Source organism: Teleopsis dalmanni, chromosome X, assembly GCF_002237135.1.
Source record: "Teleopsis dalmanni isolate 2A chromosome X, ASM223713v2, whole genome shotgun sequence".
NCBI lineage: Eukaryota > Metazoa > Arthropoda > Insecta > Diptera > Diopsidae > Teleopsis > Teleopsis dalmanni.
Genome location: NC_051848.1, coordinates 14,238,006 through 14,255,257, shown reverse-complemented (window position 1 = coordinate 14,255,257; position 17,252 = coordinate 14,238,006). Strand labels below are relative to the sequence as shown.

General features: G+C 30.2%; 2 protein-coding genes across 7 annotated transcripts in view; one reads left to right on the top strand and one right to left on the bottom strand.

The window, feature by feature from the left end:
- LOC119689341 (dual 3',5'-cyclic-AMP and -GMP phosphodiesterase 11) overlaps positions 1-17,252 on the bottom strand; it is a 135,026-nt gene that overhangs the window by 9,104 nt on the left and 108,670 nt on the right. For all 5 annotated transcript variants that reach the window (XM_038104156.1, XM_038104155.1, XM_038104157.1 and 2 more), the window contains 8 exons: positions 15,125-15,268; positions 11,542-11,854; positions 11,006-11,145; positions 6,275-6,425; positions 1,637-1,792; positions 557-919; positions 321-479; positions 63-239 (listed from right to left, as the gene is read on the bottom strand). In XM_038104156.1, coding sequence (XP_037960084.1) covers positions 63-239; positions 321-479; positions 557-919; positions 1,637-1,792; positions 6,275-6,425; positions 11,006-11,145; positions 11,542-11,854; positions 15,125-15,268 — 1,603 coding nt within the window. The remainder of the gene's footprint in view (positions 1-62; positions 240-320; positions 480-556; positions 920-1,636; positions 1,793-6,274; positions 6,426-11,005; positions 11,146-11,541; positions 11,855-15,124; positions 15,269-17,252) is intronic.
- Positions 3,875-5,869, top strand: LOC119689342. Of its 2 annotated transcripts, none has more exons than XM_038104159.1 (7): positions 3,875-4,160; positions 4,216-4,362; positions 4,432-4,596; positions 4,666-4,830; positions 4,900-5,064; positions 5,134-5,388; positions 5,442-5,869. In XM_038104159.1, exons 1-7 carry the CDS (start codon positions 3,969-3,971, stop codon positions 5,700-5,702), a joined length of 1,350 nt encoding a protein of 449 aa, XP_037960087.1. In that variant the 5' UTR covers positions 3,875-3,968; the 3' UTR covers positions 5,703-5,869. The 2 variants fall into 2 exon arrangements, with proteins under 2 accessions (XP_037960087.1, XP_037960086.1); XM_038104158.1 differs by having other exon boundaries at positions 5,125-5,388.

The window sequence follows — 17,252 nt, the reverse complement described above, 5'->3', positions numbered from 1 at the left end:
ATTATGCCATCAATCAGCAAATTCCTCAAAAGGTAACACATATAAATGTTATTTTAACTCACCCGCAGCCGATGTGCCTCATCAATTGTGGCGGATGCATGATAGCTTAATACTTCCAAGGTGACACTCTGCTTAGCCATAGCAACAATAGCTTTCTCATACATGTGAGTATTGTGTATGCCCATGCCGCAGAATATGGCGAATGCTTCAACAAAGTTTTCATCATTTTTGGTAAAGTTCTATAGAAGAAGGCAGAAGGAAAATAAAATGAAATAATTTTTAGAGATATTAATTTTTAATAAAACCTTAGCGCAACTTACCAAATCATCAAATTTATTTATTAGTTGTATAACACCTATAATTTGTCCCAATGAATTCTTAATAGCCATGCATAGTATGGATTTGTGTTTAAAAGTGGAATTGTCATCAACTCTTGGATCGAAGCGATCATCTTTATAAGCATTTGGTATATTAACAGTCTGATAGACCGAAATATATATATATATAAATAAAGTGTTATTGTATAGTACTATAATTACAGTTATATATTACTCACCTCACCCGTTGTAGTCACATAACCAGTTATACCTATATTAATGGGAAATCTTGATTCATACGGACTTGTACGTGATGTGGAATCTTCTTTGCTCAAATCGTTCGCTTCAAAATCGAACACACGCGAGAAGCTACCTTTGGACGCTTCATGTACTAGCAATATTTGCACTCTTTGGCATTGTATAAGACTTTGCATATGTGTTAGGATACGGAATACCATGTGCTCAATGGTGCTTTGCTCCTCGAATATCATTCGAGCTAGATCCAGCAGCACTTGATTACGTTTAACTTCCAATTGAGATTTCTCATAGAGTTGTGCATTGCGTAAGCCGATGCCACAGAATTGTAAATAGGAAGCAAATACCTATCACAAAAACAAACAAAATATAAAGAAGATTATAAAATAATATAGTCTGTTTAATTGAGAAAGGCCGCTGAACAACAACAAATTATATAATATAAAAAGTAGCAGACACCGATCTTAAAATGTGTTATAATTCTTCTATGCGATAAAAAAGTTTCTTTATTGATCTTTTAATAGGTTTAGTTAAATTTGGGATTGTCAATTGTTTCATTTGTATTGACGTCCAGAGCTCCACTTGGAGTGCACCAAATCGTTTTTCTTCGAGACATCTGAGTGTCCGACTGTAAATAGTCAAAATTCGAAAATCGAAGTGATAAAGGGTTATTCAAAAATTATTCATTTGAAAAAGACACAATTTCATTTCTTCAATAAATTTGTTCCGTTTAAAAATAGATTAATATTTTTACCCTAAGTATAGCTCTCCCAAAATCCCTTTCTCTTTCAAAGAGAGAAATTTTTCAAATATTTCTCGTAACTAAAATGTGAAAAAAAAAATTTTAAAAAATATTTAAAAAATTAATTTTTTTAAGAACGAGGGAGTGGAATTAATCTTTAAAATCAAGTTCCGCACTAATTTAGTTATTGTCAGAGACCCAGATGTCTGATAGGAAAACGTCAACAAAATCAAAATAAGCTTTAAACATAACAAAATCAAAAAAAATATACTTAATTTTTTTAAAATAATGTAGTAAATATTTTAATTTAATATTTGCACACCTTTTCATCTGTTTCAGAGAAACATTCACCATTTAATTTATTAATGACTTGTGCCACACCAATTACATCGCCTGAGGAGTCCTTAATGGGCATGCACAATAACGCTTTTGTTCGATAGCCAGTCAATGTGTCAATTTCACAATTGAAACGTTTATCCTGAAAGGAAAGAGTTTAATTACTTTATTTAATAATATACAATTATTAATCATTTTTCAATTCCAGAGAAGAACAGATAATGCCGCTCACACATTAACATAAATATATACCTACATACATATATAATTACATAAAACAATAGATCTTGAAATTTTTAACATTTTCAAATACACTTTCGCAATAGATATTCCTGGCTTATCGCTTATTTCGAGACTTAAGTCAAGTTCTGAAAATTCCAATATCCTTTTTGTTGTTCGACATTTTTTATTCCATATGTCATAAGAGTTTTTTTGTAACTTTTTAAATCAAGACTAAGAAAAGTGTGACTGACCACTTAAACTTAATTCATGCGATAAATTTTGGGTCACATATTGCCGTCATGGCAATTCGAAATACACTATAAAATACACTATAAGATTTGTATTGTAAGGAGATTTGTTTAATTGGTAAAATCTGTCCATTATAGCATACTGCATATCACAAATATTAATAAGTATATTTGACATATTTACCAAGAGTCACACTAACAATTTTTTAACAGATTTCTAATAATAACAACAAATACATAATGTTTACGACACTTGTACTTGTACGCGAATATATAGGCCACAACCTTAATTCAAACCAATGCATCCAGACATGGCGTCGCTGCATAGGTTCAAAACTAGTCGTCTTTTCTATGATGTGGAAAAGACGCCCGTTGTAGTCCAGTTCATAAAATTGAAAAAAGTATGGCTTCCCGAAAAACTTGACTTCTTTTTACGTTACAATAAACAATTTTAATTAATCAATTTGTTTTAAATTAATTTTATTGTAATTTGGTATAATAATAAATTTAGATTCAACTAAAAATTATGTTTATTAAAATTCACGCAATAATTTCACTTAATCTCGTTTTATACAATTACACGTGTATTCCTAGAAAATCAAGAAAACCTAGAACATCTACAAAAACGTGAATAAAAAAAAACACGATCACAACACGAACGACAATGCATTAAGACTCAGTTAGACGATACGTAACGTAAGAAATTAATTCAAAGCGAAATGCACAACAAACCAAACCTGCGTATTTGATAGGAACGAAATAAACAAAGTTCAGCGTTTTTGTTTAATTCGTTCCTGTCAAATACGCAGGTTTGGTTGGTTGTGCATTTCGCTTTGAATTAATTTCTTACGTTACCTATCGTATAACTGAGCCTTTAATTTAGAGAAACGCACATCAAGAGATTTTTAAGCGAAAGTTTGCTATACTCCATTTCATTAAAAATGGCCGCCGAACAACAACAAATGACGCACCAAAAAATAATTGAAACCTGATTTGTTCTGTTTTTTCTTATTATGTTATTGTTCCTTTCTATTGATATTCACTTCAGCCTGCATTTGTCGTTGCTGTGCCGCATCCCGTTAAGTAGAATGCGCCAGTGGAATGTGCATAGCAACGCATTTTCCAAAAGTGCTGGTGTTCCTATTCACACCACTGGATGTTGATTTAATTCAAGCAAACATCGCCGATGTTGTACCTACTGCTATTCTAAAGGGTACACGTAAAACTAGCTTTGCTCCCCACCAATTACGAACAGAGGCAAACAAATGCTGTTGTGTTTTCTGCTTTTCGTAACCGAAGTTTTGGTATACGAAACTAAAAACCAAAGACAATGAGGAAATATGACAGTGAATCAGATTGAAAAGCAAATTAAAAAAATAAATTGTTTTACTTTTACGCTTTTATTTCTTTAAGTTCGCTAAGTTCACTAATTTTGAAAATTAAAGTGTAAACACTTAAACTTTACTTTAGCAAATAAACTAACTCGTATAAAAAATCTAAAGTTTAAGCACATCATCACATATAAAGGTAAAAATATAAATTTTTTTATAGTTTTTTATAGTTTACTTTAGCTTTAGTTCAACTAAGAATTGCAATAAAATATTAGAATATTTTTAATATGTGGATTTGTTGCAATAAAAAAGTCCTAAAGTGGCATATATTAATTAACCATTAATGCGTTGTCTGATGTTCTTTGGTAGGGAACATCATAAAAATGGTTTTATATGGCAATACTTGCGATGTGTGACTTTATTTGATTTCGCGCTTTGGTCGTAGTTTGACGATAGGAACAAAGTTTGTGACAGAGAATTTAATCCAAAAAGAGCTGCGAATATTCTAAAACGTAAAATGAAACGTAACGAGTTAAATACTAATCGGAATAAACCGATAGGTGCAAAAATATGGGTACAAACCAAACTGCCGTTTGTACCAGTAGGTACGTTTGAAGGAGCAGCCGAAGCCACACGCGAAATGCATAAGTATGGGAATGAATCGTGCAATGATGTTGAGAATCTACAAAACCATCAAGAGCAAGACCAAGTAGCTACTTCATGTAAAAATATTATTCAAGTGAAATTATTGTTTTTATTTTTAGGTTGATGGCGATTCGGCCGACGACACATCCAACAAGTTGTGGCCGGAGGATTTACATTTAATATTACCATCAGAAACAGAAACGGCATCAGATCACGAATTGGAAGGTATAACTAATAACCCAGCTACATGTCAGGAACAGGACCAAGTAAGTTAGCTACTTTATGCAAAATTATTATTTAAATAATATCATCACTTTTATTGCTTGGTTGATGAGACGGAAGTCATAACACAAAGTCCAGTCAAACAAGAAGCTATTAGTATTGGTGATGATAATTGGCCATATGGAAGTGTAATATTACCATCAGAAACAGAAACGGCATCAGATCACGAATTGGAAGGTATAACTAATAACCCAGCTACATGTCAGGAACAGGACCAAGTAAGTTAGCTACTTTATGCAAAATTATTATTTAAATAATATCATCACTTTTATTGCTTGGTTGATGAGACGGAAGTCATAACACAAAGTCCAGTCAAACAAGAAGCTATTAGTATTGGTGATTATAATTGGCCATATGGAAGTGTAATATTACCATCAGAAACAGAAACGGCATCAGATCACGAATTGGAAGGTATAACTAATAACCCAGCTACATGTCAGGAACAGGAACAAGTAAGTTAGCTACTTTATGCAAAATTATTATTTAAATAATATCATCACTTTTATTGCTTGGTTGATGAGACGGAAGTCATAACACAAAGTCCAGTCAAACAAGAAGCTATTAGTATTGGTGATGATAATTGGCCATATGGAAGTGTAATATTACCATCAGAAACAGAAACGGCATCAGATCACGAATTGGAAGGTATAACTAATAACCCAGCTACATGTCAGGAACAGGAACAAGTAAGTTAGCTACTTTATGCAAAATTATTATTTAAATAATATCATCACTTTTATTGCTAGGTTGATGAGACGGAAGTCATAACACAAAGTCCAGTCAAACAAGAAGCTATTAGTATTGGTGATGATAATTGGCCATATGGAAGTGTGACAGAAGTAATAAAATCCTTGTTTTCTGTAAAAAAGGATTCATGTAAACGTGTAAAAAGAAGGGGTCCTTGTATTAAATTTTTTTATTTCTATGATGATCCACAGCAATCATATTATGGCACCTGGAGCAAACGAAGTAGTATAATAAGCCCAAGGCAACCGTTTGCAAAAGATTTAGTATGCTCATTTAAATAAAAAAAAGATAATTTTTATAATATAATACATTTTAGGAAGTTTGCGATTATAGGTATGAGTTTGGTTACGAGTGGAAAGAGAAGGCTTTGAGGAAAAACGAAGAAGAATTGCAATACGAAGACGACGCCATCACTATTGAAGCTCAGAATATTGCAGAAGATCCAAAAATAGGCCAGAACAGCAAGAAAATGAAAGGTGGAATTTTGGGATGCTTTTGGGCTGTCGAAAATGGTAACAAGCCAGATGGATGTCCACAAGAAATTTGGGACGAATTCAATAAGAATGCCATGTTATAAAAAAAATAATCTTTTAACAAATATTATTGTCAAATGTAGACCTTTAGCAGACTGTGAACAATCATTTATTAAGTCTACAAGTTGATTTTAACCTAGAAGTTAAATAACTTATATGGATGCTTGGTATTACTTTTATTATAAACCAGCTGTCATATTTTTCATTTTCAGCAAAGCATAATGATAATAATAATGTATACAAAAATATGAATGTATGTATAGTTATAATATAATGTAAACAAGACTTAAAATTAAAAATCCGGATGAATATATACATCTTTTTCTAGCTAGTATCAGTAATAGAAGTAATAGTGTGTAGATTCTAAGCATTGCATGTTGTGTGTAGATAGTTAAAGTGAAACGTGACTGCTTCTTGAAAATTTTAATACCAATATTTATTTACTAATATATTTACTAATAAATTTTAAATTAAATAAATTATTTTAAATATATATATAAATATATATAAAGATGTAAATTTAAATTAATATGAGCCTATAGGCCTAAGTGGATCCCCCTGGCATCGCCGGTATAACCTAACCTAACCTAAATTAATATATCTTTTTTGTACAAACCTGATAGGCGTCTGGTATGTTTACTGGCTCTCCACTTTCTGCCACATGACCTGCTATTCCAGTACCCCAGGCAACGCGTACCTCTTCCTGTTGTTCCATTTCTTCCACTGTACTACGTGGACAAACATCAAACAATTTTGAAACTAGACATCTGAAAAAAATATTTTTAATTAATTAGATCTTGTAGATTCTTAGCAAAAAAAAAAAAATGTAAAACAAATGTGTTCAGAATGTATAAATTAAAAAAAAATGGCAATCCTATCATACAACTAGTCAAAAAATTGTAGCTTTAAGGTGACTGTATAATATAACATGTAGTTTTTTAAGAGAACCTAAGTAATGCTATAGGTTGTGACAAGTTGAAAAATTGCTGCAATAATAAAGAAAACTGTATCAAACTGTCTTAAATAAATTTAAACAACATACCTAACTCATTAAGGTCAGGTCACTCCTATGTTATATACATGATAATGACCTATGATAATATACTATGGTAACTATAATTTCCAATGATGATTTTACACATCATAAAATACGACGTTAATAAAGATTTAGGAGTTGGAACAATGGAGAAACATACGAAGATAGATTGTGTGCTTGAAGAGCACTACTGGTTTCTCACACCCGCCTCATTGCAGTGCAAATACAGTCAAACTTCTATAACTCGAATTTCTCTATAACTCGAATAAAAATATTGCCACGTACCAATAGGAATATGGGAAAGTGCATTCTTTTAGTCGAATTTTTATTTTAAGTATGAATCCATTTTAGTGTTAGGGGAAGTCTCTTTTTCCAAACCAAATGTGGTTTAAAGTGAATAAAATAACTTCCAATGAAACTCTTAACGATTATATTGAGCTTGACGACGAAATTTGTACATCAATCTTTCCTACAGATGACGATATTATTGAGCATTATAGCTCTCAATTAGTGGGTCCGATTCTAAGCGCAACGGAAAGTGATGATAAGTGTTCGGTAAATGAAATTGTTCATCAGTCTTCCAAGAATGAAGTAGAGAATTCATTCATAATTCTGAATTTTTATTTGCAAACGAATGACACTACAACTGATGATCACTGTAAGGCTTGGAATAAATTGGAATCTCTTTTAACTGAAAATAGAAAACAAAAAAAAAAATCCAAACCCTACTTTCAGAATATTTTTGTGCACTATTACTTCTGTGCTGTATTTGATCTGAAATAAATAAGTATCTTAAAATGTGGTTCTAGTTTCTTTCAAAAATGAAAAAAAAATAAAAAATTCTCTAACTCGAAGTCTCCATAAGTAGAACCTTTTAATTTTAGCATAAGGATCGTTTAATAATAGCTGCCAATGTGGAAACTTACTAGACTAACTAGTATGAATGTATCTAACTTATCTATCACATTTTCCACTTGGTGGATATGGTAACAAACAAAATTTTCCTTTCTGTGGCTGTTATTCTTTTCAGAATAAGATAACCAGACTTAAACATGGGTGAGGAAGTTAAATAGATTTGTAGAAAATTTAATTAGAACATGAGTGAGTGGTATTTACTTTTTGGGGTAGCATCAGTATCGACTATAGACGAGAACGTAATTGATATTTCATTTTTAATACTTAATTATTATTTTTATGGTGTGTAAGGACAATAAAATTAGAACAAAACTAAAGTTTTTTTTTTAACAGATACTTTTTTACCAGATATATTTTTACCAGAACCACTGAGATTGTAAGTGGAAGTTTGACAAACTTCTCAAATGAAATAATACGGAATACGAAATGTAATAGATTGATTTTTGTTATATTTTTGCTTTGTTAATTCTATTGTAAAAAGTTTTGTGTAAACTTTGTGCTTTGGTGCAAAAGTAGTTTCCTAAGGGCCTTAAATCATTTTTTAATACTTGGATTTCTCTGAGACTACAAAAAAGAAAACAGTATGAAAAAAACTGTTACATTTTGCAGGAAGCAATAAAATTTATGGCAATTTTCATGGTCACCAAGAACAAAGCCATAAAAATTTTCCAAATCAGTTTAACAAGCGTCCAATAAAGTTTTCCTAAATGACTTTTGCTTTTCTTTAAGTGGAAATATTTTGTGCTCCAAGCATTTTTTGTCTTTTTTTGAACTAAAAGATGTTTACTTTCGATTTATATATATATATATATATATATATTAAGCGGAGAAGGACAATGTATATAATGCTTAGGATATTCAGCTATGTAATCTGCATTGCAGCATTAAATAGAAAAAAATTTCAATTATAACTAATAAAACTTTTCCAGCTTGTAAGTAATAGTATATAAATCTAGAAAAACACTTCGAAAAACCAAACAAATTGATTGTTAAAAACTAATGATAGTGTATATATGTAAATTTCACAAATCTATAACAAAAGATGGCTTGGATATAATATACTCGGACACCGCAAAATATCTCGGCATAAGAGTAGAATCAAAGTTATAATGAAAGCATCATAACTATAACTAAATTAAGAGATATGAGCTAGATTTGCCATAATGCCATAATGTGTATTGGCATATATGATGGTAATTATGGTAATCCCAACACAACAAACTGCTAATTTATTAAAAAAAAAACATAGATGATATGGCATTATTATTTCTTTAAATTCTAAGTATATTAAACTGTTGGAACTAGTATCGAATCTTCAATTCTTCGATTCAAAATAAATTTCTTATTTACCTATATTTCTTAAGATTAATATCTAAAGTGTCTGTGCTTTATAGTAACACTTTTATTGACATTTTAGTATATTCAATGGTCATTTTAACTATGGCCTACTTTTCACTTTATACGAAACTAAATAAAAAAACAAAACCACATTGTTTAAACTTTAATCAATGATTCTTTAAGTAAGAATCAAAGGGTCAATATTAATCTTCAAATCTTTGTTTATAGATCTGTTGTTTTACTCATGTAAAAATATTTCTTATTAAGCTAGTTAAGATTGAAATTTAAGGAGGTAAATCCTAGGTATATTTATTATCTAATAATAGCAGAACACAAGAGAAGAATAAAAAGGTGGGCTGTGTGCTTTGTCCTTCATAAAGCTAAACTAAATCTACAAACTTTAAAACTCAATATTACTATATAATATATATTATAATATATAAAAAATATTACTAGTTTGAAATATTAAAAAAATAAATAATTTTTTTTTTCTTAAATATCACACTGGGTACACTGGGTAGTGTACAGTATATTAAATCATTTACTAAAAAAAGGCGATGCCTCCTTATTTTCCGTCGATATTGCATTTTTTTCTTAATTATTTGAAGAAGAAAGCAAATGACAAAGATAAATTGCTAGGCGAAAAACTAAAAGATAATCTAAGCACTTTCACCCTTTCTGATTGATAGTTGTGTACTATATCTTATAGCCTTTTGAAACTACCGCTTCCACTCGCTTGATTGTTGGCAGAAGATTTCCAATTTTAATATGGAATTTCTTGTTAAGCAAAAACCTGTTAGTTAGTATTAAAAAATCTGCAGGAATGGACTGACCACTCATTTAACATATCTATATTTAACATATATGGCCAAAATTATAATTATTTTTTTCTGCTGTCTTCAAATGTACTGTATTCTCGCCATTTATAGAGTTCAGTAGAGTGTTTTTTGTAAACTCACAAGAAAAGATATAAACTGTTTTATGAGAAGATATGACTTTTATTTGACTCCACGACAATGATCATTAGTACAAGCTTTTATATCTTCATCAAAATGCCTAGCGGGATAATTACATTAATATTTACCGCTAATAATTTTACTTTTACTAGTTGTAATTAAGTGGTATTCTCTTCTTTAAATCGATATTGTTCGTTCGGTATCATGTTTCAACTTTCTTCAGTCTGATAGCTTCAATGACAAGAAGTAAAGTTATTGGACGTCACAATGACATAATTGGATGACACAATTACCTATCTGGTAGATTTTTGATATATACTATAAATTGATGATTGTATTATATCTTGGTCTTGACCTCTTTTTCAGACTTGATGCTTGACTTTCTTTTTATTTCACTTGCCTACTGATTCTCTCCTAATCTCATTATACTAATTACTTTAATTATAAAATTTAATGTTTGTTATATATGTAACAATGTATGTATACTTAAATGTCTTGATTATTTTTTGATATAACTAAAAATGTTCTCATAGCAAAATACTCAACTAGTAACGGATAAATAATATTTTTAAGTTTTTTTTTATTTTCATAAAAATTAAAAGATTTTTTACTATTCATTTTGTAAATTTTAAGTGGCAAATGGATGCTCACACATCAAATTTAATTAAAAAATACAAGAATAAAAGCTGTAATTTAAATTAATTTTTTTTTATTTTAACTTGACACAAAAAAATTATAGAGAAAAATTTGTTTCGTTTTTTCAAAACCAAATCGAAAGGACACAGGACACAGAACACAGGACAACGCAATTTCTCGTCCTCTCGGAGCTGTTCCGTAATTTCAGCTAATTAATCACATTTACGACCTTGACGCTTTAAATTAAGAGCCAAAAGGTTCAATTGTGACTGGAGCTACTAACAGCGGAACATAACACAAAGACTCGCATCGTGGACATAGTGGATGCAGTGGATGAAGTGAATGGAGAACAAAAATGATTTGTTGTTTTTTATTTTAAAAATTAAAATTAATTAAATTTTCTCAGCTTTTTTTTAATGAAATCAAATTTTTTTTTAAATTTAATTTAATTAATTGCTTTACATACTTTTTAGGTCCATCGCTGCTATTGCATCGTCCTTGTACCAAAAACAGTGAACCACGATCAGCGTTTAACAATATTGAAACGTTTTGTAGAATTTTGTGACATAAAGTGCGCACCTCCAATTCATTGCAGATGTCCTTTACCTACACAAGAAAGATGTAATTAATATCATCAAACAATAAGAAAATTGATAGTTCAAATTTTGTTTTGTATTAAGCAATTAATTGAGTTGCTGAAGAAGAAGACAGAGAAAATGGGTTAGAAATTGAATTTCTCAGAATTTCAAACTTCTTTTCTTTATCTTCCTCTTCGTCCTCATCTTTTACTTTAGCAACTTAATTAACTGCTGCTTTGTCTTGAGTAAATATTAATTTTCCAAGAGCTCAACTCTTAATTACAAGTTAATAATAACAGTTAAGTATATATCAGTATATATAAACACTATACACTATACACTACTACTACTACAATATTGTTGGCGTAGTGTTCGCGTAGTGTTCGCTTATTGTTCGCTTAGTGTTCGCTTAGTGTTCACTTACCAATTCAAAAATCAGTTCCTTTTCGTCCAATTGTTTTAATTCGTTCCTTGATAAACGCTGCGGCCGATGGTAATTATGGTGACTGCTCGTCCCTGTCTGATGATTGTGCAGATGATTATGATGATGATGGTGATGATGATGACTGTTGCCAACACCACCACCACCACCGCCTACGCTGCCATTACTGGTAGGATTGTTGTTTGTAGAGCAATCATTTTGTGTGCCTATGCTTAGAAACGTTGGTGTGCCATCAATGGTGTTGACAATTGGCTTAAGCAGCCCACCGCGTTCAAATTCATGAGCAGATATTTTTCTATATACACCATCATATTTTTTATTAATAGTACATATATATATATATGTGTGTGTGTGTGTGTGTGTAGTTGAGCATAAATATATATATCAGTTTTTCGCACAAGTGTATGTTCGCGCAAAGGTGCGATGTAAAGTACAACAAAAACAATTATTAAAGTATAAATGACGGTGTAGTTTTTTGTTGTCAACATGGCGCGTTGTTGTTGTTTTTGTAATTATTTAGTTTTTATAATTATTTTGTTTATTGTAAACGTTTGTACACGTTTAATTGTTCCCATTTGTGCCATTTGTGTAGGGATTCCATACGAAGACCAAACGAGCCGGCATTATTAATAAAATAAAGAGAAAAAAAAAACAGATACATAAATAAATATAGATAATATATTTATAGTATTTATATAGTAAAAAATATTTATTTATAATTGTTCCTATTTATATTTATATGAAAATATTAAAAAAATAAATACTTAAATTAGCAAATATAGCGACAGGACTCCATACATAGGTGTATTTAGTTAAATTAATATTTAAATTAATAATTAATATTAATTTAATTTAATTTAAGGCACACGGTCTTATTAATGACCGTGTGCGATTTCGAGTAAATTAATGGTAAAATAAGGGAAATAGTAAATAATATCGGTATAACAGCGAATATTGGTATTTGCCAGAATTTCGATTAGGGTAAATTAGGTAAAAATTATTAGGTAATAAAATTATTATTAGGTAATAAAAATTTTCATACATTTCCAAAAGTTTAACAGTTTTTACAGTTGATGAAAACACAGTCTTACAAGGTCGAAATGTTCAATATCATTTTTGATAATTTTTATCATATTTCGTACTTTACTATGTACTGGAGTATCGCATTTTAAAACACTACTTCAAGAAACTTCTCCCATTATTACTACATTGCATCAAAATAAACAATGCAATAGATTATTGGCGAGTTAGTAATAATTTAAACCAAATGCGAATTATAAATTATTTGAATTATAAATTATTTTTGTACCTAGACCATAAACTACAGACTACAGAAATTTAATTCTCATCAACTAAATGGAAGTTTTACGTTAAAAATAGAAAATCTTTCCTACACGGTATGTCTTTGATTTTAATATAATTATATATCTTATAAATAAACAATCCATTCCATTCGTCTTCGTCTTCTTGTTAGCCTTAGGAATATATCAGTGACTTTACTTTCCGACCGAAAAATATTTATATTAATTTAGTTTTGAATATTACAATATTTTGGTATAGAAAGATATTCATAGTGGAATCAATTTAATGAAGTATTGCGTATTACCTTCATCATCCTTGCAACACAAATAATTTGATTTAAACACAATAAAATCATAAATTATATATAATTAAATGCATAGTAGCCAACAAAATAATTTATACTCTAAAATATATCGCGTCAAGAATAATCAGAAGCTGAGAAGAATAAAGACTGACTAATACCATAATTCATAATCCTTTTTTTTTTTTTGTACATTATAAACTTAAGAACTTTTGTAACATATAAGAACTGGTAAGAAATTACTATCTTATGTTAATATTAAATGTAATATTCATTTAAACAACCTCCCTTTTAAGATCTCTTTCCACTAATGACACCCAATCAAGGGAAAAGTAAGAGGAGTTGCAGTGGTGGTGACATTTTTGGACCAGATATATCTCTTTCCACCAATGACACTAATCAGGGAAAAATAAGAGTTGCGGAGTTACATCAGATATATATTCTGATTCGAAAAATATATAATTGGTTATATTCTCGTGTAGATATGAGATGTAGTACTACAATTTATATTCATCAAAAAATATCTTCAGTTTATATGAAGCTGAATACATGAAAAATCTATACAGACTATCTGCAACATAAAGAGTACTAGTACAAATAAAAGGTTTCATAAAATCGCACTTTACTTTTTGAAATAATGAACTTATCCCATTTGATCTTCCAAATTTTTCGTTAAATATAATATGAAGTGATGTGTAAATATGATACCGATATACACGGCTAATAGGCAATTGAAGGATTGGTGATTGGTTCTTTTAGTCTGTCTAGAATATTTTCCGAACAAGATTGTGTTGTATGTCTTTAATGGATAATGGATAACAATAAATTGTTAATATTATTGTTTATACTTCGTGAATTGCAAAATTTATAAATATTTTATTTTTTCACTATAATGATAAGTTTGCCCCACTGTCTGTTAATTGGTAGTAAAGCTAAAGTTTACATTTATTTCATTTTGCCGTTAACAACATAGCAACAACAATTTTGTAATGCTGTGGTAAATTGTTGTTGGCGGCGGCAATGTTTTTTGTCGTCGTCACCTGTTGCAAGTATTTAACGAAACGCGAAACTACGAATGCTGTTAGTAACATAACCCACAAAATCTGCGGCAATTCTAGTAATGGACACAACGCGCAAAATTCGTCAACAAAATTTACCGAAACTATCGTTACCAATTTTTGTTGTTGTTTTTGTTGCTGCTGCCGTCACAGCTGATGGTGTTTATTGTTTGTACTCTAACGTCTAACGGCTAACGTACCACCACGTTGAGGTGAGGTACGAGCATGTCGTACGTTTATTGCTTGTAATCGAAAACAATGAACGGGACCAATAAAATCTCAATAACATGACGAAGTTAGATTTACTGTTGCCACGATAGTGGTAAGCACCAGCATGGAGTAAGTGTTAGAGAGGTGTTGGGAACAAGAGGGGGAGTGTCAGTCAGCTCAGACGCAGTTGTGTGTGGGTTGACACAATTATATGTGTATTGGAGAGGAGAGGAAGAAGAAGCAAAAAATAAAACAATTACGGGGCAACAACAGACAGCAGACAACAGTGAAGCAAAAAATACGAATACGACGACGAATATGAACCAATTTTTGTGCATGAAGGCGCAAAAAATGAGCTAATGAATTTTACACCCACGATGGCAAGCATTTGGCAAGCATTTGGCAAGCGTTAAGTCATTAAAAAGATTACACCAACAAAAAACTCAATGAAATAAAATAAAAAAATTCTTTTCATATAAATAAAATAAGAAAAGAAATTCATAAATATGTATGACAAAAAAAAAAGATTTTTCTATAAAATTTTTTAATGAAATGTAGGCGCAATAACAAATTCAATTTGTTGTTGTTGGGATTGTGTAAATTTTATTCACACAAAAACATTTGAATTAATTTTACAATAAAAAAATTCTTTTCTTCGTAATTGCAATCTGCAATTTCCAATTGGTTGACTTACCTGACTGGTGTAGTGGCACCAGAGCCACCACGTGATGAGCAATTTTGTCCGTTTGCATGTGTGGGTGAACCGGCGGACACATCATTACCGGCTGATGTTGCATGTGAGACCAACCAAGCGTCAACAACTTGACGTGTTGCTTTTCTGTAAACAAAACAAAAAAAAAAAAAAGATTATATTTCAAAGAAAATTCCATCAAAATAATAATGAAGAAAAGAAAATAAGAAAATATAATGTTAACTTAAGTTTTTTTAGCACCCACACACACATACACACACGCACAAATTAAATATTAATTATTTATGATTGACTTAATTATATTTGTTTTAGTTTTGATATAAAATTTGTTGTAACTGTATATATCTAATAATATAAACGTGAAGTAAGTGGATTTCTATACAGTCCCCATGCAAATATTCCTTTAACAAGACACAATTGTCTATAAACATAGAGGCCTGACAGACACACAGACAGACCGGAATAGCTACATCAAGAAATTTCATGATAATGATCAGGAATAGACAATTGTCACTGTACATTCTTACCACATAAATGATTTTTCTCACAAAAAATGGGCGATTATTTGTTTTGAAGTGCTTCAATCACGCACAAGTTATATTAAAAACATTCGTACAGCCTCAGATGGTATTTAGTTTAAGGTTCATTCGCATAAGTTTATGACTTTTCAACTACTATAATCTCACAATCTCAAAAATGTGGCGTCATCGTAGTTTACCGATGCACTTTAGTCCGAAATTTCTTCTTTACACTAACACCCAATTTCTAAGGTACTTTTGTAGGGCCACAAATCGAACTAAAACGATTAAACCTTCTGCGTAAATGAGTTGGGGTCATAAATATCAATTTTCGAGTGGATGCTGAAGTATCCTAATGTGCCTAACGTTAGTTATGTTATGTTGAGCCTTTTTCTGAGTTAGTGCATCTGGGAACTTTTACTCTAGGGGGGTTTCTGCAAAGTCCCGTCCATCTCACTGACTAATTTGGGTATTCCTCATAATCTTCGTGATTATTCAATGATTGATCTAAGATCTAAGTACCGCCCCGTGCGGTTAAGTACCTAATGTTCATTTAATATATTTTTTAATCTAATGTTATGATATGTGGGGATATTTTTAAATTAAAATTAAATTAAAAAATATGTAGAAAACTTCCAGTACACATTCACGTCAAGAAATTATTTGCTAAACTCAACGTATTTTAAATTATCTTAAATCTTGAATCTTGAATCTATTAGCTCCACGTTTTGTGGTTTCACTGGTAAATAGCTTATCAATGAAATTTTTACGAAATGGCAATAATACCTAGAATTTTGTTTTTAATAAATTCTAAATCTTTTGAAATTCATATGTCCTGCATGAATTAAAAACAACAAAAAGCAAAATAAGATTTAAAAAATTAAATAAAATAATATTTAATAAACAAAACAAAAATGTATTTACAACAAAACAATCTTCCGTGATATTTCGTGATTTTTTTTTCGGAGAATGTTATTTCTAGATATTTTTACAAAATATAAGGTTTATCCTCGCTCTTCCGTTTTTCTATTCCTACTTGTAAGTCTATATAAATTAAATTTTTGAAGTCATGCTGTCATGAAAAAGATTTTATTTGTAAATTTTATTATTTATTTCATTTTTTCTTTAAATTATCCTTTTGTAATAGAAGACGCAAATTCAAGCCTTGAACTTTATTGATTTTCTCTTTATTGAATTTTATCATCCTCGAGTGCTTGTCATAGTTTAAGTGTTTATGATACTTCAACTAAACACAATAATGGTTTCGGTAATGAAAGTTTTGCATTTCTGCTAATATTTTAAGGATCTCAAGAAAATGGCAAAATAAATTTTTATGCTCTTTTTTGGCTCAGGGGTATTTTTTGTGTTCATTTATAAAAAACATTAATAAAATAAAAATAAATTAAATTACTGAACTCAATAAGCTTTGAGTTGAATTAGCTTTAAGTCTTTGCTAAATCACTTGTGAGCTATGTCCGTTCCGAATGAAGTATTACCATGAAGATTGTTTTAATTCCGTTTTCAATAAGTGGAAGTAAACAGTCATTTGAACAGTCATGTGATATTTTAAATAAAATAAACTTTATTAAATA

Bases quoted from the DNA above. Each gene is read 5' to 3' on its own strand.
- LOC119689342 (XM_038104158.1), top strand. From the start codon at position 3,969: ATGAAACGTAACGAGTTAAATACTAATCGGAATAAACCGATAGGTGCA. The intron at 4,363-4,431 runs GTAAGTTAGCTA...TTGGTTGATGAG, and splicing joins CATGTCAGGAACAGGACCAA to ACGGAAGTCATAACACAAAG. The intron at 5,065-5,124 runs GTAAGTTAGCTA...TTTTATTGCTAG, and splicing joins CATGTCAGGAACAGGAACAA to GTTGATGAGACGGAAGTCAT.